At 43.2% G+C, this 24,797-nt stretch overlaps 1 protein-coding gene across 1 annotated transcript; it reads left to right on the top strand.

The window, feature by feature from the left end:
- Positions 1-15: 15 nt before the first annotated feature.
- Positions 16-23,730, top strand: LOC124795894 (the record flags this gene model as incomplete). Its single annotated transcript, XM_047259974.1, has 2 exons — positions 16-330; positions 22,139-23,730. Coding segments are annotated over 2 exons (804 nt in total), but the record flags the coding sequence as incomplete, so codon positions are not given.
- Between the last annotated feature and the right edge of the window lie 1,067 nt (positions 23,731-24,797).

The raw sequence follows: 24,797 nt of genomic DNA, 5'->3' as shown, positions 1-24,797 counted from the left end.
CACAGCGCGGCGGCGGCGGGGGCGGGCGCCAGCGCCGCGGTGCCCAGCCAGCAGAGCCAGGGCCTGGCCGCGCTGCTCGTCATGGTGGCCGTGCTGTGCTTCATCGTGGCCTACTGCTGCTGGGGCGCGCCCTGCTGCCGCGCCTTCTGCCGCCGCCGCTGCGCCGCCGCCTGCTGTGCCTGCTGCGGCTGCCGCGCAGACCTCGAGGCCGCCTCGCCCTCGGACCTCGCGCTTAGCGTCGACCAGGGGATGGTCGCCACGCCCACCATCATCCTGCTGCCCTACGGGCGCATGCTCGTCGTCGACGGATCTGTCTTCGCCCAGCTCCAGGTATGCCTCTCGTCATTCTTCCATGCACCAGCTACGTTGAGATCCTAAATGAGAGGGCCCTACTAAAGATACGAAAAAACCCACAAAACAGTTCTGGCATGGGCTACACCTTCGATACACTGCAGGCTAAAATCCTCTTTCATCAGATCGCCAATGGTGTGAAAAGCACATGGTGAAAAACCCAGGCTGTACAGAGACTTTTGCCGTGTCTTCCAACCAAATCAGTGAAGTGTGGCCTTCATCCGATTAGCACCGTGGGACGGTCGTTATTGTTAAACCAGATGATTCCATCCGACAGCATTCCTGGGTATTTTTACTGTGGTACTATTTATCGATACTTGCCCAGGGATGTCTTTAATTTGGCAACGGAATTACACGTTTCAATCAGATGCCGCACGCAGTCGTGTGGTTTCAGACATAACCAATGGTGCACACCCACTGAGCCCTGCCTCCAGTGGCTCTGGACTAAGATCGGCCTCTGCCACCCTGACACAGGATGGATGAAGTCAGCCACTCAGCACACTCGCCCTTGGAGCCTCTTCGCTACATGATGCTACTCACTCACGCCCTAGTCGCTGCTCTGACACCATCGTTTATGATACAGTGCAGTGAGCCTCTTTCTCGTTGACATGGAGAGCTGCACACTTTCTTGCGGCATCATTTCTAATCAGTTTCATCGTTTGGAGAAATAACAGGTAAGTTTGTTGTGGTATCTTGTTTGCTAATCATTTCTGCTCCTATCCAGTCTTCCTAAAACCATAGTTGCTGCATCACTCTGTAGCCGACCTCTCCTTACTGTCGGGTATGAAGTCATACACGAAATTTATTTCGTGGCACGTCACAGGTGTCTTCATAGCGCTGTGCATCGATTGTAGTTCCACGCTTGAGGAACTCGATGAGCATAGGGCCCATGCAGTGGAAAGTGGTGGTCATAATGACATTACCAGAACTTGTGTGAACAGCTTCGGATTTGTTTGGCGGGTATGATGTGGGATGTTGCCCTCAGGCTGTTGGAATGCTGTTGGACGGAGTCACACTGCCGGTAGGATGAAGGCTATGCTTCAGTGATATAGTTGGAAACACTGCAACAACCTCTGTACGGCCCAGACATTTCATCATGGGTGTTTCACATCTTGGGCGACCTGAAGAGCCATGTATGGACGTCGGTTTGTCATACGAAGTCAGAGTGGATCTGCTTGTGGATCTGTCAGCAGCCGAACGCATTCTATGAAACAGGAACTGATCATCTCGTCTCCCAGTGGGATAAATGCATTAACGCATATGGTGATTATTTTTGAATGGATCTATTCCATGGTCCCATAGTGACGGGTGTTCGATTTTCGTTTGTCTGCCCCTTAAACATCTACACCTGTATTCCACAAGCAACCTTACTGCGTGTGGCAGAGGGTACCTCTCATATCACCATCATTTTTCCCCTTCTCTGTTCCATTCGTAAACGGTGCGTGGGAAGAAAGTTTGCCTATAAACTTCCACATAATCTCTAATTTGATTTAATGGCCATGGCCATTTCGTGAGACGTCTATGGGAGGAAATAAGTTACCCAACTCTTCTTCGAATGTATGCTCTCGTAAATTCGACAGTAACCGTCTCAGTGATTCACAATACCTCTCCTGTAACGATTGCCACTGGAGTTGAATCCCTTCTGCGAACCACTCTTGAGTACTGATAAGGTATTTGGATCCCCAACCAGGTCGATTAAAGGAAGACATCGAAGCAATTCAGAGACATGTTGGTAGATTTGTTGCCGGTAGGTTCAATAAACATGAGAGTATTACGGAGATGCTTCGTGAACTCAAATGGGTATATCTGGGGGTGGGGGAGGGGGAGACGGGGTAGGTGAAGTTGCTTTCACGAAACAGTTGAAAATGTACAGAACCGTCATTTGCAGCTAACTGTGGAATGATTCTACTGCTGCCATTTCGCGCAAGGGCTGCGAGGACAAGATAAAAGAAATTAAGACTGGCGCAGAGGCATTTAGAAATACATTTTTCCCTCGCTCCATTTACGAGCGGAGATAGGAAGGAAATGACTCGTAGGCATACAGGGTACACTACATCATGCACCGTTTGGTGGCTTGCGGAGTATCTACGTAGATGTAGTTGTAAAGGGTCTCAGGCCGATGAACAATAAGAATCCGACGAAGAAGTGGCTTGGCCGGCCGGTGTGGCCGAGCGGTTCTAGGCGCTTCAGTCTGGAACCGCCCGACCGCTACGGTCACAGGTTCGAATCCTGCCTCGGGCATGGTTGTGTGTGATGTCCTTAGGTTAGTTAGGTTTAAGTAGTTGTAAGTTCTAGGGGACTGATGACCTCAGATGTTAAGTCCCATAGTGCTCAGAGCCATTTGAAACATTTTTGAACAAGTGGCTTGTAAACCATTTTCTAGCGGACGGATTACATTACCTTAAGATTCTTCGAATGACTCTCACCCTGGCATCTGATTTGGAAAGAGCCCAAATGACGATTTCCCAGGGTACACTACACGCCTCCACTCAGCTGCTGAGAAGTTTGTTTTGTTGATCCCGTTGAAGAGGTGTATCTTTGGGTGTCGCTGTGAGAACTTGCCTCTTAGGAGGTATCCGACCCCATATGTCCATCGGAAAGTGGTTGTGACTCGTCTGCATTCACTGAAAACTGACAATTCCTATTGGGTTTGAATTCGATTTTTTATTTTTTTACAAGGTGTGGCAGTCTTCTCTGGTCCCTGTTGGTTAGGATCTTTTTACGACCACTGTTCCTACGCCGTGTGGCATTGGTTCAGTATTACACTTTTCGTAGGGTAGTCTGCGTCGATAAACGAATGAATCTGGCAACTTTCATCACGGTGTGGTCGCAGGCACATCCATTCACAGTAGCTCTTTTCCGCCATTCTGTCGTGCCTCTGCGTCGACTCATCTTACTGAGCTCATTCCATGTAACCGACTGGAGCTGACACACTTGTTCACTGTCGTGAGCTGTCAGCAGTATAGTAATACGGCCTCCTGGTACCATTTCCACACTATCTACAGCGCTGCTAAGCGACCAGTGAGCTGTTAAAATAGCCACTAATATATAGTTTGCTGACCTTTATTCTCAAGACACCTGGTGTGTGTGTCTGTGTGTCTGTGTGTGTGTCAGTAGGTATACCACTGACATTACACACTCCCTTTTTTGTTCTCCCGTTAACTAATGGTGCGTGCGATGTACGACTGTTGTAAAGCCTCCATTTGAGCTCTTAATTCCTCCGATTTTTCTCGTTTTCGTCATTTCGCAAACTGGTGGGGAGTAGTGTGTTAACTTCATGACGTCTTGTAGCGTCTGCCTCTGAAGTTTCATGGTTATCTCCATAACCAAACTGCCCTTAATCAACGTGACTGAACGCGCGGCTCCACCCCCCCCCCCCCCCCCCCCTCACTCTCTCTCTCTCTCTCTCTCTCTCTCTCTCTCTCTTATTAATCTTAAATGGTAAGTCTTATATTGACGAGCAATGCTCAAGAATCAGACGAACGAGCGTTGTGGAAACCGTATCAAGCAAGGGTGAGTTACTTGATCCAGTGAGTCCCAGCGTGGCATTTGCTGTTCCTACAACTAATTTTGTGTGATCATTTCACCCCAAGGTCGCTCTCGACGTGCGACGATACTTGATGGTTACTGCTGCTAAAGTGGAGTTGCTCTTTCACTGCTAAGTGGAGTTGCTCTTTCAAACATCAATCCATGAGAGCTAACCAGTTGCGTCTTTACCTCCGGTTGCTCGTACTTTAGGTACTGGAGCTGTGCATGGCTCTGTATAGAAAGAATAACTCAGTCACCAGGTTGAGCCGTACTCGTCTGCATTAATGCCCCGCAGTTAATCCGCTGCAAATAATAACCTGCAGCTGTGATCCTGTAGTCTATGCACTGGCTAGAATTCCGTATTAACTATGCAGAAATACATAATGAAAGATAAATAATTTAACGAAAAGGGTTATAGCCTAGCGTCTGTAATTGATGTCGACGACAGAGAATTAAGCTGAATATTGTTTATTCAAGAAATGACATCGCAACTAAACGGGAACTGATCCTACGATACACGGACAGAAAATACTCTCATGAAATGCAGTAAAATTACGTTGAGTGTGTTAAAATAATGGTAGCAAATTCTCCAGACAAAATAGTCATCAAAGATAAGTGAAAACTAAGCCCATTTCCCTATTACAGCAAACGAAATATTAATCAGTTCAGAGTTCAATTCACAAATTAACACGTGCGATACACAAAAAATAGAACCACATAGTCTATTTCCCAGTTCCATAAATCAAGGGCAAAATTTAGTCCTTCTCGAGAGCACATTCAGACCTCTCGAAATATAAAGTCCCTTCAAAAGTTAGAGTATTGTAGAGGACGTTTACCGCCCAGAAACAATTACCTATACTACTGAATCACACACATTACTCTAGACACGTCTGCCTTCTTCGAGAACTCGCCACCAAGTGTCCATAATAGCTCCGTTGAGCTCTTCACTCAAGAAGTCCCAATCTCCATTTGACTCCCATAGTGTTCCGCTACCATCCGCTTCTCCATTGGCTGAAGGCCATCCCCATCAAAAATAAATCATCCTTAAGCTTTACAGACATCATTTGATTTAAATTTACCACTTCTTGGACTAAAGTAATACATTATAATATTTTAAATAAAAATGTTATAAAGATCCAGTTACATTCAGATCATTAACAATAAATATAAGGAATAGTTGGTTCGTGAATGAATAAGTCAGTTTTTTTGCGCAAGTGCGCTCACGTTAAATGACAACAGATTATTGCTAAATATTATTTAAACGATTATTTATGCCTTCTTAAATGGAGCATCTTTTGGTTATCTTTCCAGCTGTCGTCGGCTAACACATGTGGTTGACCACCTTTAAATTAGCACAGCTTGTTAAAAGCAATTGCAATCAACATTTAAATAGTTACTGGCAAAATGGTAAACTGTTCATTAAATAAAAACGCAAGTATAACAAAATATGAGGTATTGATGCTGTGTTCATTTACTGAGCATATGCGGAAAATATGATGATCTGACAAATGTTTATGTAATGAAAAAGACATAAAAGATGTAAATCAGTAAATAAAATATAGGTAGGTAGCTTTCAGGGGTGATAGCTGCCATGCAATGCTATCATCTAAGATACTGAAACTTCCTGGCAGACTAAAAATGTATGCCGGACCGAGACTCGAGATCGGGACCTTTGCCTTTCGCGGGCAAGTGTTCTACCAACTGAGCTGTGAGGACGGGGAGTGAGTCGTGCTTGGGTGGCTCAGTTGGAAGAGCACTTGCCCGCAAAAGGCAAAGATACAGAGTTCGAGTCTCGATCCGGCACACAGTTTTAGTCTGCCAGGAAGTTTCATATCAGCGCACACTCCGCTGCAGAGTGAAAATCTCATTCTGGAGCTAAGATATTGTTTGTTGAAATCGAACGAAGCAATTAAAAGTTGTTAATTTAGAGGTTCGTTGTGTAAGTGTATATTCACTGTGAAATATTAGCTTCTGTAGTTTTAAAGGTATTGAAATATTGTTGTCATTGGATGCACTTCCTTTTCCTGAGATCGCAAACGCACTCAGATTTGCATTAATATTTGCTGAGAGTTATTGTGGAATTTCAGAAATGCTGTAACTCGGCCATCTCTGATTGTCTGACACTCCATTTCTTGGAGCATTGTCTCCTGCACAAAGGCCATGCTAGCAACAGTCGTCCAGGTTCCCAGCGTTGGGATTTACCCACTTCTGGTGCCTTGCTGACGGCCTTGCACCTGGCTCGCTGCCGGCCGGGGTGGCCAAGCGGTTCTAGGCGCTACAGTCTGGAACCGTGCGACCGTTACGGTCGCAGGTTCGAATCCTGCCTCGGGCATGGATGTGTGTGATGTCCTTAGGTTAGTTAGGTTTAAGTAGTTCTAAGTTCTAGGGGGCTGATGACCACAGATGTTAAGTCCCATGGTGCTCAGAGCCATTTGAACTTGTCTCGCTTGGACACGGCCTGAGACCTGGGCCCGCAAGCGTTCATCGCTACGCCAGATTCGTCTTACCTCGTTACAGTTTTGGGCGGCTGATTAGTGCACCTAAATAAGCGTACTACTACAGACACGGTTATCCTAGGTTATTACTGTCCATTAGTGTAATCAAACATTAATAAATCTCCCCGCCTATTTATGCAGAATATGAGGCATTTATTTACAGCCACTGACTAATTTCCTCTATAGCAGCATCGACTGAAAACAGTGGAGCTTTAGTTAAGCAGTAGGTCATTTACACACACTGTAAACAGTAACGCCCCTCTAACATTCCTTTGTCGTACTTCTGAAATTGCCATTTCAGTCTGTAAAGAACAACAGGTAGAGTTCTACCTGCTGGGAGTCCTGAGTCAAGTCACAAATCTAATTCGATACTGGAGAAGCCTTACTTTGTTCACTGATGGCTAGTGCGCCGTTGTGCCGGCCGAAGTGGCCGTGCGGTTCTAGGCGCTGAAGTCTGGAACCGCGAGACCGCTACGGTCGCAGGTTCGAATCCTGCCTCGGGCAAGGATGTTTGTGATGTCCTTAGGTTAGTTAGGTTTAATTAGTTCTAAGTTCTAGGGGACTAATGACCTGAGAAGTTGAGTCCCATAGTGCTCAGAGCCATTTGAACCATTTTTTTTTTTTTTTTTTTTTTTGCGCCGTTGTCTACAGTGCGGTGAATCTCGTGAATGAACAGAACGAACTGACTTGTACAAGATGTTTGAGTGCCGGTTGCGTGTTGATTGCTATACAAAGGATTTTTCGTTCTTCGAAAACTTGTAACACATGAGCATGACACGTGCTCCGTATTTCTGTAACAGGTGGAAGTTAGTGACACTGCTCTATAAATGTGTACAGCTTTCGAAGACATCAACGATAATGAAAATGAAAAGTCGTTTTATATCCGCCCTTAGCGCCCTTGCAAGTATTTGTTGTTGTTTAGTACCGTCGCTTCATTAGCACTTCCTAGGGCGACTTTATTAAAATGCAAGCAACTGCAGAAACTTGTTACACACATAGTATTGAAACACGTGTTTCAGTAAGTCCATTTTCTTTTCTCTTGTTGTAACGACAGATATTGTACTGGACTTGATCAGTTTGGGAAGCTATTTCAGGCTGTGGGGTTCACCAGACAATTCATCTTGAGAGACTAATATTTGTTACTTACATTTATTAATTAGAAATAATGGTCTTTGTTTGTCCAGCTCATAATCTTTGTACCACCAACTGTAGTATTTGATAGTAACTTCACGCTGCTCTCGATAATATTCTTTCTTCCAACGTTACTGAACACACTCTTTCATCTAAATCTCTTTAAAAGCATTCCGGGAAAGTGCTTAGTGTGTAATATCCCTCGCAGTATCCAAAAACTGTTCTATTGGTGGTCATTAAGTTGCTAGGTCCTCATTTTGCATTGCACATTGTCACTGCTGACAAACTAAACGGATATGCCTTCAACTGCATTAACGTTTGGGAAGGGTAATTGTTTGTTATTGTGTGGAAAATTATTATTTCCCATCTTCAATACTACCCACCTATCGACACGGTACAAGAAGTCTTTACTTTCGCTCCAAAGTGCGCTCGTTTAAACGTGTTGTGACTTCATTATAAATTTGTTGCTTCATGTGCAGTTGACGATATCGGTACAGACTGGTCACCGTTCTTCTTTCTTTGGCATTAAAACTTCTGTCGCTCCACGAACTGCCTTTCAACCTTCTTGGATATAATTCTAATTGGTTTTGTGTAACTAGCAATTTTTTCATTAATGTGGTTGTTTTGTTTCGTATTGTTCATGACATACGCTGTTCCAAAAAGATTAATCCTGTTTCATAAGACTTTATCTTCTACACGAATTAAGATAGTTATGTAAATTAGGCAAAACCCCACACAATCTTACAGGGGTATATTTTCTGCGTGAATACACAATCAACATTGATGTTCTTTGTACAGTTCATTTAGGATCGATGTTTTCATTAACATGTCGCAAATGTTCAGTGTGCCCAATACCGAACGCAGGACAAATACGCAGATGATAGTCAAACTCGTTCCACAATTTTGTGAGCATGTTAAATGTTATGCTTTCACCGTTGTTGCCACGCGGCGTCATAGTACACTAAAAGTTGTTGGAATGGGAGGCATACAGACAGCGTCTTTCACAAACCATCTACCGTGAGATTAGGCTATCTCGGAGGCCAGTGTTGCAGTGCGAGATCAGATTGTTGAGGAAAATAATGCCGCACACTTGTAATTGAATTGCACCTGTTGGAATGGAGAACACAAAAGGCCTTTTGTTGCTGCGTTATCGTCATTTCGACTCGACGCGCATCGGATAATTAACGCGCGAGCGAATATGCTGAATTAGGGAGACACCCACCGCCAGGCACATGAACCAGCAGCTTGACTGGAGCCAAAGTAAACATGTACTCGTAGTTTACATGTTAAAATTATCTAAGTTCCTGCTTCACCCATTTAAAACACACTCTTCTAAAACCTTCTTGAAACACTCTGCAGTCACAATTTTCTTAACATTTCAGTTGTTTTGACGTAACGTGAACTAATAGTGCCTTCTTGTCACTTCGCACTCGTTAAGTGCGCTTCCTTTCGCAGGCAGAGGTAACGACATCCCGTTAAATGTGCAGTGTGAGCATTTAGCTAACAGAATAGACAGAACTGAAAGTTGTAGTAGAGGCGCGCGACTGTTATGGTTACAATAATGAAAATGGCTTTAAAACAGCTGTTTGATCGCAACAAAATAGTCACAGGACGTTATTATTTATTATGTGTTTCGGGCTCTGCCCATCTTCACATGTTCTGCTAATAAATTGTTTTTATAATTTTGCAAATTTACACAATTGTTAAAAAGGACCTATGTTAAAACATGATTGAACAGCAATATCCTTGTTGTTCAATCATGTTTTAGCATAGATCCTCTGACACTTGTGTAAATTTAAAAGATTGTAAAAAGAATAATTATGTTGCTAATTTGTCACTAGGTCATCTGAAAACGGGCAGAGCCCGAAACGTGTAATGAACGATAATACATGGGCCCAGAAAAATCCTGTGGCTATTATTTTGCGACCAACCCGCTATTTTGGTCATTTTCCTCGTATAGCTAAGACGTTCAGATATAAGAATACTGGAGTCGGCGTAATGCAAAATTTTCAAAATTCGAGACTTCAGTGACACGCTATTGTCAAAATTGTCACCTCACGCGTCGAATCTGAGGTAAAATTAGACATCGGTGGACAATAAAGAACGATGGAAGAAGGAAAGAAATTATGATTGGGATTAAACGTGTTGTTGAAGTTAGTAGAGATGGAGCACAATCTCGGATAGGTCAAGAATTAGGAAGGTAATTGACGGCGTCCTTCCCAAACGAAGTCTTCGCGTATCCGTGTTAATCGATTTGCGGAAATAGTGGAAAATCTAAATCAGAATGGCTGCACGGTTATTTGAACTCCGTCTTTCAGAATAGGAGGGTAGTGCCTTAATCATTGCAGGACCCTTAGAGGTGCCGAAAAAAGAAGCGGACAGTGGGTCAATTGTTTCAGAAATGTAGCGCTCAGTCTACCCATCTCACAGAACAGCACACAATCTCGTTTCTCAGTAGTTTCTCGAAAGGAACGTCGCCTTCCTTCCAGTGATGCCGATCTGAGTTCCAGAAGTATCTCCGTAACACTTGCGCGTTGTTCCAAACTATCATTAACAAATCCAGCCGCCCGCCTTTGAATTGCTTCGATGTCTTACTTCAGTTCGAACTAGTACGGATCCCAAACACTCCAGCAGTACTCACCAGTGGGTTACACTAGTGTCCTATATGCGGTCTCCTTTACAGACAAACCACAATTTCCTGAAATTCACCCAATAAACCGAAGTCGACCATTCGGCTTTTTTTTACCACAGTTCTCACATGCTCGGTCCGTTTCATGTAGCTTTGCAGCGTTACACCTAGATATTTAAACAACGTTACTGCGTCAAAGATCACATTATTAATGCCGTGTCCGAACATTACGTGTTAGTGTTTCCTACTCATCCGCATTAATTAAAATTTTTCTACATTTAAAACTACCTTCCATTCATCACACCAGCTAGTAATTCTGTCTGTGTCATTTTGTATTCTCTTAGTCACACAAGTTCGACACATTACCGTACAACAAGGCACCATCAGAAAGCAAGTGTAAATTGCTGCCCCCCCCCCCCCCACTCCCTTTCCGTTGTATCGTTTATGTGCATAGAGAATAATAACCAAGCCAGTAAGGATTTCAAATCAAACGAAAATCAGTTTCTAAAGAAAAGTTTCAATGAAATATGTTCCCGAGATATTTCAGTGGCTCGAAGACTGCTTAAGTAAAAGAAGCAGTATGTTGTCCTCGAAGGCGAGTGCTCATCAAAGACAAGGGTATCATCAGGGAATGTGATAGGACGTTATTATTTTCTATATACATATGATACGGCGGAAAGGGTGAGCAGCAATTTGCGCTTGTTTCCTGATGCCTTGGTGTACGGTAATGTGTCGAAGTTGTGTGACTGTAAGAGAATACAATATGACAGACAGAATTTCTAGCTGGTGTGATGAATTGAAGGTAGTTCTAAATATAGAAAAATTGTAATTAATGCGGATGAGTAGAACTCACTAACACGTCGGACACTAATCCTCGACGCAGTCACGTTGTTTAAATATCGAAGTGTAACGCTGCAAAGCAATAAGAGGTGGAACCAGCGTGTGAGGACATTAGTAGAAAGGCCGAAAGGTCGACTTCGGCTTATTGGTGGAATTTCAGGAAAATGTGGTTTATCTGTAAAGGGGACGACATATAGGACACTAGTGTGGCCCACTGTTCTAACTTTGCTGTTCTTTGGATTTAGGTGACTGTGGATTTCCAACAGAGAGAGAAACGAAATGCATCTGCCTGCGAGAATACAACATTGGCCCTGTTTTATTATCTTTTTTAAAATGTGCAAAGTGATTAAATCCTGAACTTAACGATTAACTTCTCTAATTAAACGAAGTGATCCCTGTGCGTTAATAATCTGCCTAATAATATGAAATGGTGCCTGTGCGTTGATAATTTTTGCAGCAAACTGATCCTGAAATGAAAATATTTTCCCTCGTAAAGCAATTGCTTGGAAACGCGGTGCTTGCTGCTCTGTGCGTCAGCTGCAAATCTCTAACTACAGCTGCTGAGTTTGGTGCAATGCTGCAGACAACAAGTAAAACATTTTATACACCAAATAAAAATGACTTGGATCGACGATGTGGAGATTGCTCTTTGGTGAAATATTCCTTTAACAAACGGTTTTTAAATTGTCTGATAGTTATTTGCATGAAATGTGTTCCAGCATTCATTAACATTGACAGAAGGTAACATTGATAATAAATCCTCACTCTCACTAATGCTGCACATCATTAATAAGTATGAAAAATATCTTGCTTTGAAAATTACTCAGTCTTTAATGAAAATTCTAAGGTTCCCCGATATGGATGTCTCGTTTAACAATGAATCATAACTACGCAACTGCAGTGCCAATAAATAAAAATATTGGCTTCATTCCTCTTCACACTCTTTTTATCCTAAATCATTAATCAAATTCTTCTCGTCTGTTTCACAAAAGTAAAATAAAAATGATTTTTAGTTGAAGGCAAATGCATTTAACTTCACGTCTACATTGCCACGAACCCTCTGCTCGGCGTGTCTCAGTAATGCCTTACGATAGAACTCCCGCGCTCCTCGCAGCCATGACAAAAACAAGCACATCTTCCAGCGACAACTACTCTGACCAAAGACTGCGCGCGAAAAATAAGCGATTTAAAAGTGCCGCATAGCGTCTGAGACATTCACGGAACGTACTAATTCTAGAAATGCAAATAACAAACTTCCAATAGACCTCACCATGTGCTCATATCTTCGTTAAGTCTGGAGTGGGGCACTGTGTCAAATGGTTTTCCGGAAATCTATAAATATGGAATCTGGCTGTTGCACTTCGTCTATAGCTCGCAGTAAGCCATGTTAGAAAAGGGCAAACTGATTTTTATACTAGCGGTGCTTTCTAAGACCGCGCTGATCCGTGGGCGTAAGCTTCTCGGTCTCACCAAATTTACTATATTCGAACTGAGAATACGTTAAAGGATTCTGCAGCAAACCGATGTTAGGGATATCGGTCTGTAATTTTGTGGGTCCGTTCTTTTACCCTTCCTATACAGGGTGGTCCATTGATAGTGACCGGGCCAAATATCTCACAAAAAACTACAAAGAACGAAACTCGTCTAACTGGAAGGGGCAAACCAGATGGCGCTATGGTTTGCCCCCTAGATGGCGCTGCCATAGGTCAAACGGATATCAACTGCGTTTTTTAAAATAGGAACCACCATTTTTATTGCATGTTCGTGTAGTACGTGAAGAAATATGAATGTTTTAGTTGGACCACTTTTTTCGCTTTGCGATAGATGGCGCTGTAATAGTCACAAACATATAAGTACGTCGTATCACGTAACATTCCCCCCAGTGCAGACGGTATTTGCTTCGTTATACATTACCCGTGTTAAAATGGACCATTTACCAATTGCGGAAAAGGTAGATATCGTGTTGATGTATGACTACTGTGATCAATATGCCCAACGAGCGTGTGCTATGTATACTGCTCGGTATCCTGGACGACATCATCCAAGTGTCCGGACCGTTCGTCGGATAGTTATTTCAGGAAACAGGAAGTCTTCAGCCACATGTGAAACGTCAACCACGACCTGCAACAAATGATGATGCCCAAGTAGCAGTTTTAGCTGCTGTTGCGGCTAATCCGCACATCAGTAGCAGACAAATTGCGCGAGAATCGGGAATCTCAAAAACGTCGGTGTTGAGAATGCTACATCAACATCGATTGCACCCGTACCATATTTCTATGCACCAGGAATTGCATGGCGACGACTCTGAACGTAGTGTACAGTTCTGCCGCTGGGCACAAGACAAATTACGGGACGATGACAGATTTTTTGCACGCATTCCATTTAGCGACGAAGCGTTAGTCACCAATAGCGCTAACATAAACCGGCATAATATGCACTATTGGGCATCGGAAAATCCACGATGACTGCGACAAGTGGAACATCAGCGACCTTCGCGGGTTAATGTATGGTGCGACATTATGGGAGGAAGGATAAATGGCCCCCATTTTATCGATGGCAGTCTAAATGGTGTAATGTATGCTTATTTCCTACGTAATGTTCTACCGATGTTACTACAAGATGTTTCACTGCATGACAGAATGGCGATGTACTTCCAACATGATGGATGTCCGGCACATAGCTCGCGTGCGGTTGAAGCGGTATTGAATAGCACATTTCATGACAGGTGGGTTGGTCGTCGAAGCACCATACCGTGGCCCGCGCGTTCACCGGATCTGACGTCCCCGGATTTCTTTCTGTGGGGAAAGTTGAAGGGTATTTGCCATCATGATCCACCGACAACAATTGACAACATGCGTCAGCGCGTTGTCAATGCATGTGCGAACATTACGAAAGACGAACTACTAGCTGTTGAGAGGAATGTCGTTACACGTATTGTCAAATGCATTGAGGTTGACTGACATCAATTTGAGCATTTATTGCATTAACGTGGTATTTATAGGTAATCACGCTGTAACAGCATGCGTTCTCAGAAATAAATTCACAAAGGTAGATGTATCACATTGGAACAACCGAAATAAAATGTTCAAACGTGCCTACGTTCTGTATTTTAATTTAAAAAACCTACCTGTTACCAACTGTTTGTCTAAAGTTTTGAGCTATATGTTTGTGACTATTACAGCGCCATTTATCACAAAGCGAAAAAAGTGGTCCAACTACATATTTGGAGATGGGCAAACTCTTTCAACCTTGGGAACTAGCTCACTGGTGATCGCTCTTTTTTGGGAACCGTTCATTTTTACTCGTTGACCGTTCATTGTGCTTGGTATACGGTTCTTATGAAAAATTGAAAATTAGTAGCATAGGTGACTGAAGATGGATGGCGCCAATAGGGGGACTTGCCTCCACCCTGGAGTACAGAGTTTTTATTCATAACAGAATCCTCACACACTTGCAATTTTCGTGATTCTGCAAAACACCTCGTTTAGCCAACTGTAGCGGTATCTGGCTGATCGCAGTGAAATAGACTGCTCGCCAGTTACGCACGATTTGTTGACCGCTACGAGCGGAATAGATAAATATGTAATAATTAGGTAGTGAAGAAATAACAAATAAGCTAATGCAAACAATTTCGAAACAACAGATGACGATTGGTAAGGTACAATGAGCAGTCTAGTACTTGGGGCTGATTTTTAGTGCGCCAGTGAAATATTGTAGGAGTTATCATATTCTCTTTACGAAATGTGACACCATACACTGTTACGAAGCCCGGGCTTCATTCGGTTGTAAGTCGGGTCTTCCTTCCATAACAATGAACATGCACTTTTAACTTGGATCAAAAAAACACCGAAAAATGGCCATTCGCGTGTGCCGTGCCGACGTCCTTTGCATGTGTAATAACAAAAAATTTTGCCTTTTTACAAGTATTTCTTCTGCTGTTTATCGAAATGAAGTAAGCTGATATGCAGTTTTGTTATCTGATAGATATATATAATACATACCACGTAATTTTTATGTAGTTTAATTATAAAATACATTTTAATTACCGGTCGTGAACGCTGAATAGAATAGGAAAATAACCATAAGTTCAGATTTCGAAAAAGGTTTGAAACAGATCTAGAACGGGCGCGCGAAGCGAACGAAACGAAGAACAACTCGATACTGAACTATGAGCAGTCGCCAGTGGAACTGCGGCGAGTGGCCACGCGAAGGAAGAGTCCGGCCGACCGAGACCGAGACAGGCGGAACGGGACTGAGGCTATGAACGAGAGCGACCGCTTCCCGTTCCCGGGAACTATAAGTAGAAAGCCGCACCCGAAGTGAACTATGAAGGACCGGTCCTTAGAATTCGTTCCTCGCTCTTTCCGTACATCTTGGTGAACCATTCCTTTAGACCCGTTAGTTCGCGAACATCCCATCTCTATTCATATTTCTTTACGTACTGCACGAATATGTAATAAACGGGGGTTCCTATTTTAAAAAACGCAGTTGATATGCGTTTGACCTATGGCAGCGCCATCTAGCGGGCTAACCATAGCACCATCTGGTTTCCCCCTTCAAGCTAGACGAGTTTCGTTCTTTGTAGTCTTTTCATTTGATGCTTATTTCGTGAGATATTTGGCCCGGTCACTATCAATGGACCACCTTGTATACAGGAGTCACCTGCGCTTCTTCCCAGTCGCTTAGCACTTTGCGCTGGGCGAGGGATTCACGATAAATGCAAACTAAGTAAGGGACCAGTGCTGTAGAGTACTACTGATTGGAGAACAGACAAAACTAGTCTGCTCCAATTTTATGATACTTTTGTACTACCTTGGATGTGTGGTATACTGTCTGCCAGACTCATATCTTCAAATATTAAACGCTGTGCACGAAAACTGTATAGGCCCTAAAGGCTAAGAGCTCTGAAGAGGAGCCCAATCTCAGCCTTTCTGCTGAGGCTGGTAAGCTGGTACTGTCCATTGGGAGCCATCTGCTTATGTTGCGATAAGCATAGAACATGCACTTTTGACTCTCTCCTTGTCCGAGATTGTGTGACGTAATTCATCTCGTGTAATGTGCATTCATTTAAAAAAAGTAAAGTAGCATTCAAAATAAAATATCAAGTCTAGTGCGTTTGCCCGTATCACGTAATTTTAGTAGCTTATCTATTCTTTCCAAATATACACGGATTACGTTTGCTTATGCTGAGAATCAGTTGCCAGTCTTGCCACCAACGCCTGGCTAAAAGATCTTCTCGCATTTCGCAACAGTTTTTTAATCACTTGACCCACCTCCGTAGCGCACTAACGTGTTCCAAACTTACAAACTACGCACCTTGCTGAATTACCACCCCTGAAAGAAGCGCTGTTCCAGAGAAATGGCTTAGCCATTATTTGAGGCAACATTTCTTGAACGTATCGTTTATTCTGTAGAGCAATTGGCGCTATTCTGAAACTTTCTATCCAATTAAAATTGTGTGCCGGACTAGGACTCGACACAGTATCTCGCTTTTGTGCTCTTCCAGCAACTAATTGCTGACACAAAAAAAAAAAACAATTTACTCGATTGCTGAATTTCTCAGCATAAATGAACATGCTGCATATTTTGTTTTACCAAGAGGCCTTTTGACTCTCGGCATAAATATAAATTCTCATGCCTGTTGTGAGATGCATAATATTTATTTTCATGTAGCAAGAAGTTGCGTAAGTCTATATGGAAATTAACAGGAATTTATTATATTACACTCTTCTATATTCGTTTTCGTAAATTTAGTAAAAGATTCATTATAAGTACTCTGACTAGACTACTATTGGGATGATGAACGAGACTCGTAATAAAATACAGATATTTCAATAAGATTCATCTGATTTTCCAAGGCTCCATCTTCTACAGTGATGGAGACAAACTTTCGATAATTTTAAATCTTTACCCATGCAAAAGATACTGTTTTGTGAAACTGGATGAATCTTTCTGAAACACCATCTAGGAATCAAATATCGATACAAAATTTAAGACTGACCCTCACAATTTCAGTTCTGGCAATAGCCCTCACCAACTGTCCGAAGATTACAGAAGCCGTGCGCGTACTTGCTAAGACTAATACAAACACAATATTTTAGATTAGAGTCCAAGGCCCAGCACACAATACTAAACCTACCAGAAAGTTCAACAGCCATAATCCGCTGCAAAATGAAAGATTGATCCAGGAAACAGCACCCAATGTTGTGGCCACGGCATTTTTCCAGTATCTTCCTCACTTCAGGAGTACTAGTCCAGTGGAGTATGCATAATTGGTCTGTAGCCATTTGAGAAGTAGAAATGAGGAACTGGTAGAAATGACGTTGCTAGTATGTCACAAGTCACAGCTGTAGACACTGTTGTCCAAAATGAAAGCAACAAACAGCTATTTTCCCGTCCTGTGTCTAATTCACTACATAATCATACAGACGGTCAACAGATGCCCGTACTGTCGTGTTCTGCACGGAAGATGACATTCCGTTCAACGCAAAACCACGCCAAAGATGACATCAGGGCACCTATCAAACGGCGTGGTGTTTGCCGGGTAGTCCCACATCCACAATCGCTGTGTACAATCACACAGTACGGCACAGAAGACGCCTACCCACCCTCTACGTTGGAGGACCGTAGGAAGAATGGAAGCAGGATAGTCGCAAACTGGTGTAGCCCGATGGCTTAATGTGAATCTTTCTATTGTTTCTTGGATGTAGCGACAGTTTAGAGAGGCCAAAACGGTGTCCCAAAGACCAGTGCACGGCCGACCACGTGTGACATCAAAAAGAGAACCGTTACACGGCTGTAAGGGCACGACGGTACCGCCTTAGTACAGCACGGCAACTGGCATCTGATATCGCAGCATCCACTGGGCGTGTTATATCTAGCCGAACTGTGTGCAGAAGGCTTCGGCAGAGTGGAATATGTCTGAAAACTGCTGCATGTGTACCTCTGACGCACGCGGCTTCACAGAAGGAAACGACTGGAGTGAAGTCATCAAAACGCCACCTGGACGTCGAACAGTGGGAAAATTTTCGTTTCACAGACGAGTCCCGATTTGGTCCGGAGAGTGACTCTCGACAGATTCGCACCTGAGGGAACATAGAACACTTCGGGAACCGACATTTGAGTAGGATCCCTGATGGTCTGGGTGGAGATTATGTTGACTACTCGAACACCTCTTCATGAAATTGTACTGTTGAATCGTCAAGGTTTAACTGCCGTAAGGTATCGCGACGAGATCTTGAGACCTCATGTGCGGCGGTTGTGAGGTGCTGCGGGCCCAGACTTCGTGCTGATGGACGATAATGCTCGACGGGTTGATGTTTTCTTGGAAACGGAAGATACTGCACGCATAGCGTGGCCTGCCCGCTCTGTCCGTTTGAATTCCATGAGCACATCTGGGATGCACTAGGGAGACGGGTTGCATCACGTTAGCATCCACTAACCACTCTTCAAGACTTCTGAGCAGCTCTGCAGGAATAATTGGTATTGCTGTCTCAACATGAGATTCATATCATTCCCATCATGCTCCGTCGTTGTCAGGCCTGTATTGCTGCCAGAGGTGGCCACACACTATACTGAGCACATTAACCAGTGTTCGGAATGTGTGCAAATCACTTAAGTTGGAAGAAAAACGAAGAAAATTTTTGTCTACCGTTACGTATGTTGCAGTTAATTACTTCTGTATTCTTTACATTGTTTCTACTGTACTATCAACTGTTTATAGTGTTTGTGGCAAAATTATCGGAACCTTAAAATTCCGTTTGTTGCTTTAATTTTGACACCAGAGTAGCTCAGTTGGTAAGTTTCCCACAAAAAGCCACATGATCGGCGACTGGGTCTGGGTGGCTGTAATACGCCCGGGAGTACAATTGGGTGGGGAAATTCTTTTAAACTGTTTCGGACCGTTGCTTGACCGTGCGCCCTGTCCACACCACGTACCTGATAATCCCGCGGCGGTCGTATTGTCCTGCTCCACACTGCTGTTGGCTTGCCTGAAATTATCTATCGAAATATGCAAGCGAGTAAGGGGAGCCACTCAACGTTAACAACAACACTGTTCTACGTCTGGTATGAATATCTATATTCTGACACGATATGGAAATCACAGGTTGCACTGTTTACACTCTAAGTAGAAAATGACAGTCCTGATGATTATCTGTCCACAATATCATTCTGACGAGCGTACAAGTAACCGACACGACGCGGGTGATTGTTGATGATGCGGAAGCAGAATGATCGCACGAAAGTTCTTACGCTCGTCACACATACAGATATCTGCTAATAGTCCTCCTTGTCACTAGTAATGATATAACACTGCTCTAAAGTTAATTTTTCAGTCCTTAGTTCTCACTTGTACGAGCGTGCGCGTAACCGTCGTGGCGCGGCTGATTGTTGATAATGCGGAAACACGATGATGGAACGCACGTCCTCACGCTCGCTACAAGACACTGGCACTTAAATGCTCTCTTTTGTGGTAAATAGTATTACTGATTCACATTAGTTCACTCTTGGAGACCGAACACGGCGCGGATGGTTGATACAGTACGGTAAGACGCGCAATGAGAGGATACACAAATACGTTATCAGCAGCACTGCACAGTTTTAAATTACTTCTTGATCGCACTTTTCTCTGAATCGTTTACTTATTTTATCACTTTACTGTAATAGCACTTGTAGCAACATCTCAACTTCCAAACTAACAGTATCTCTCACATGCAGAGCTACACACTACACAACGTAACAGTTCCATGTCCCGCGCTCGACTCTGCAGACGCGGCTGCCCGCAAAGATACTCCACAACTAAGCCAGCGATATGACAGTACGCCTTCGATCATAAATATAATATAATAGACTGGGCCTGACGTCATTTTCGTGGCTCCAACATCTCTGGGCTCAAGTCCCGTGAATGTTGACAAAACATGGTTGTTTCGTGTTGCGCTTATGGCTGTACTCAGCGTTTTGTCTGGGGAAATGGCATTACATTTCACGTGTAAATGTTTCTATGATAGTGCAGATGCGTTTATTGAAATCTGCTGAATTGACTTTTATATGTTTTTTTTTTACACTTGAAATAGAGTATCACGTAAATTAGTGTTGAAAGTGATGCCTGTAAAGTCAGACTCATATTACATTTTGGAAAGTATCTGCGATAATTCGGTTACAGAAGTATAACTGTTTCTCGTTCCTACCCATAGGTTCCCTAAGGATGAAAAAAGACTGAAGGCAGCTTTGGATACAGGCCCTGAAACAGAAAAACTTCAAAGTCTCACCTTTCATCTAAAGTATCATTTTTTTTAAAAACTGATAGTTTAAACTTTTGTAAAAATAGTAGAAACTGAACCTTTGAAGTGCACCTAAAATTGATACTCTAAAATGGACCTGCTCCTAAAGTCGACAATTTTGGCACCTATAGTAGACATAATTCCCATATCCCATTTTCTAAGTGACTAGAGCTCAAAACGTGGCGAATCCAATGTTTAAAGTTTTGACACGAGCCCATTCTTTTGTTTAAAAGAATTTTAACGACAGTTTACTGTAATTGATAGTTTATAGTAATTTCGTTCCGCTGCCCACCAGAATGGCGTTCGATGTATTTGCTAGATTTTATAAATGGTACTGTGAACAAATCCAGATCAAAATGTGGTTCTGGCATAATTTTTCGCAAATAAAAAAAGTAATTTTTGTTGGAAGCGTTTCGCAGTCAATTGAGAATGAGAAAATACGATACAAACATAGGATGGCAGACCGCTGATTTGAAATCCCGCCACATTTTGCCAACAGTCACGTGGTTTATGCTGGAGCCACACCAGCCCTATAGCTTCTGCACAGCAAGGCCAGTCTACTAAAGTGCGCGTCATTTATGACGGCGGCCGAGTTTAGGTTCGTTCTGCGCGTCTGACGTCACAAAACAGTCAGCCAATGAACAGCGAACGACGTTGCCGGAGTTCGACTGCAGTGCAGAGCACGGACGCGTGTCTTCAGTTTTAGAAACGTTCAGTCATAAAAAAAAGTAATTGAACAAAAGCAATGTCTTGACAGCAGACTTTCTTTTATAGGAAGTTTGGAAAAAGCATTCTTTATACCAACTGCTTCATATTCTATTAATTAATTAAAACAAACAAGCAATAAGCCTCCTAATTCTGGTGATAGCAAGGAAATGTGTTTGTATCATTCTCACTAACCGCTTTTTCGCAATAAAGAACAGTGGTAATTATTTCCTATTGTACTTCGACGAAACGTGAGTAATTGATAATCATACCAACAGTGTTTGTCGGTATTTTGCGTGAAATTTTAAAGTCCTCCAGGAGATGTATTGGACGACAAGCTGCGTTAGCGTAATGGTTAAAGTATGTGGCTGCTAAGCGAAAGGTTCGAAGTTCAAACCTTGATCGGTGCTTTTTTCTTTATTTAAAAACAATATCGAAGTGTCTTACTTCATGAATTTTATTCGTTTGAATGTAATTTTTTGAAATTTCTAGTGGCTACTAAAATCGACCATACAGAAAGTATAACCTATGGACTTTCACCTCTGCAAACTCTTCAAAACTTCGTGCAATGGTTTACTACATCTAATGCTGCACAATAACTGCGTTGAACATTGAAACAAAATTGTCATTTATGGGGGGAAGGTATCAGTCAAGAAGATGTGTAAAAAATCAAATTTTTGGGCCAAATGGTTTTTGTGAAATCTAATGATAGTGTGTCAAAGCAGTCGAAACACCAGGTGTCTGCACAGGCGAGCAGTGCATGACGACAAAATCGCGAACATCGCGGAATGCGGGGAGCAAGTCTCTGTAGCAGCGAAAGGGTTAATGCGGCAGTGGTGGCATTACTTCATAAACTGCGCGCTCCCTCCTAAACGTAAGTTTGCGAACTATACTATGGCGCTGCTTCTCTTGGCGCGTGCAATTGGCAACGCAGCAATCTCCCGCGCTCTGGGCGGGCATGCGCGAACCGCCAAGATAAAAGAATTGAACTATAGTGTCTATGGTCGAAGAAGTACGCTCACATGGTCGCGGGGGGATGGGGGTGGGGAGGGGGAGAGTCTGCTCGGTTAGGCGGGTCTCACTCTAATCTAGCAGAATGTTTGAAAAACAGCATTTGTAAGATTAATTTTTGAACTGTCCTATGATCCAGCATCAGCCGTGTCCTCGTTTGTCCGCAGGCTGACACGAGCGGCCTGGACCTGATAGAGCTGGGCGAGAACGTGGTGCGCGCGCAGCAGCGGCAGCAGCACCCACCACGCACGCCGTCCAGTTTGGCGGCGAGCAGCACACCCAGCGTGCTCGAGGTCGACACCGAGACGCTCAGTAAGGACGGCGCCGGCTCGCCCACCATCTCGCTGCACCCGCCGCCCACCTACGAGTCCATCTTCGGCTGCTTCGACATGGCGGACCTGCCACCCTCCTACGACGAGATCCTCCGCCAGATCGAGATGCGCGAGTTTCGCGTCGCTAGCAGAGGCGGCGGCAGCAGCGACGGCGGAGGCGGCGATGGCGACACCGGAGGTGGCGGCGAAGAGGAGTGCCTGGCACCTAACGGCCCCCCGCCGGAGGCTGACAGCCTCCAGCCGGAGGCGCAGCCGCTGACTGCGACGATAGCGGAGGCAGAGGAAGATTACGAGCCGGGCGACATACGAGAGAGCAGGGTGTAGCGCGCGAGCTCCCACCGCTCGAGACAGTTTCTTGAGGCACCGACAGGTGTCTGCAGGATTTTAAGGACGTTTCCAGTTGACGCATATCCGTTTATCGCATTTTGTGCAGACAATATTGTAGAATGGTAGCCGAACGTATATTTTGTATTTATTGAGACCACGCTTCGACGGTTACTTCAGGTCTGCATCCGCAGCTTTCTCGCTCATAATGTTGTCTTACCTTTCTTTTCGGCGCCTCAACGGTTCTTTGCGTTTCGTACGAGACGGCAGAAAACAGTGGCGGAATATCGGACTGTAACAGTCTCTCAGAAAACAGAGTACAACGATCGCGCAAAGTCTCAGATAGTACAGTAGTTTGTAGCTTAAATAAACGCTCAACAACGAACGTGATGTTCGCAAAATCGTACAATATTTTCCATACGTAGGAAGATTTTTTATTATGTACTGAATACACAAAACATTTCACAAGTTTCAGTGTTTAAAATAAAATCCTCTCAATGGGTTTATCAATATTGTACAAAATAATTATGAATTGCGAAGTAGAGATGGATTACTTTTATCGAAAATTACATAAAACATGAATTTATTCGTAAGTTTCTAACTGCTAATTAAGAACGTTGGATCTCTTATTTTCAGTCGTATTTGTTCCGATCCAAACTTGCGCAGAAATGACTTATTTCTTAATGAAATATTAAGACATACAAAACCGTGAGAGCGAGTGTACACAATTATTATTTAAATTTCGACAAAAGTTTTTGTCGCTCTCGCTTTGCCCTTTCACTTCTCCGGTACAATTTCTGATATTCAAACATACATTACTGTCATGAAACTGTAATTACTATAACATTTGTCCAAATTCTAAATGTCGGAAGATATCTTTTGTCTTCTATGAATTGATTGTACAGCACTTAGATAAGACGATCGCTTGAAGATTCAAGCATACTGTAAGCTTTTGCAATTTCTCTGTAAAAACTTTCTTTCATTGTCCGATAAAATGTATATCATGCTGAAACACGCATTGTAAATCTAAACAAAAAACTGGAATTTTCAAACAAATTATATGGTAATCTAGATAATATGGCACTTAAACGAATAAAAATCTAGTCCAGTAATTGTCATTATTTGTATAAATTATGTCAGGATGCAAAATTCAGTTGCTGCATTCTCGTCATGGCGAAGGATACCATTGGCATGTCAGTGAGAAGCAATTTCATAGCAACTAAGAGGATGCAAGTCAGTGAACAGACCTTTTCGTGGTTTATGCTGACACCATGTACCGGTTTATTACTGCATTATGCACCTCTAAATCTTCAACAAACAGGAGTACCAATATATTAGTAGAGCGATCACACGATATACTGTGGTTCAAATTGTGAAGAAATTCTTCTGAAAACAGTGCCATGTTCCTCACACAAGCCAAACAATGATGTGAAAAGAAACGAAATATAAACCAAATGTATGTTTTCTGTGTCCTAGCCAAGGTAGAAAGAGTCCTTCAGCAGGGTGGACAAGTTGCTGTAGCGATAACACCATAACTATATACTTTACACCTCAAAAAACAGTCTTGGTAGTACTGGTGCACTTTTGAAATTCATCTTTACGTTGCTATTTCCATTCAGCAAGGAAAAGGGCAAAATCCGAAAATGTCAGGAAACTAGATACATTTCTAGGGTGTCAGAACGGAATGCACTGAGATCATATGCACTACTGGCCATTAAAATTGCTACACCAAGAAGAAATGCAGATGATAAACGGGTATTCATTGAACAAATATATTACACTAGAACTGACATGTGATTACATTTTCACGCAAATTGGGTGCACAGATTGTGAGAAATCACCTCTGGCCGTAATAACGGCCTTCATACGTCTGGGCATTTAGTCAGAGCTTGGATGGCGCGTACAGGTACAGCTGCCCATGCAGCTTCAACACGATACCACAGTTCATCAAGAGTAGTGACTGGCGTATTGTGACGAGCCAGTTGCTCGGCCACCATTGACCAGACATTTTCAATTGGTGAGAGATCTGGAGAATGTGCTGGCCAGGGCAGCAGTCGAACCTTTTCTGTATCTAGAAAGGCCCGTACAGGACCTGCAGCATGCTGAAATGAAGGGTTTCGCAGGGATCGAATGAAGGGTAGTGCCACGGGTCGTAACACATCTGAAAGGT

This window comes from Schistocerca piceifrons, chromosome 4, assembly GCF_021461385.2.
Source record: "Schistocerca piceifrons isolate TAMUIC-IGC-003096 chromosome 4, iqSchPice1.1, whole genome shotgun sequence".
NCBI classification, from domain to species: Eukaryota; Metazoa; Arthropoda; class Insecta; order Orthoptera; family Acrididae; genus Schistocerca; species Schistocerca piceifrons.
Note: the sequence above shows the minus strand (reverse complement) of the source record. Positions and strands in the feature narration are given on the sequence as shown.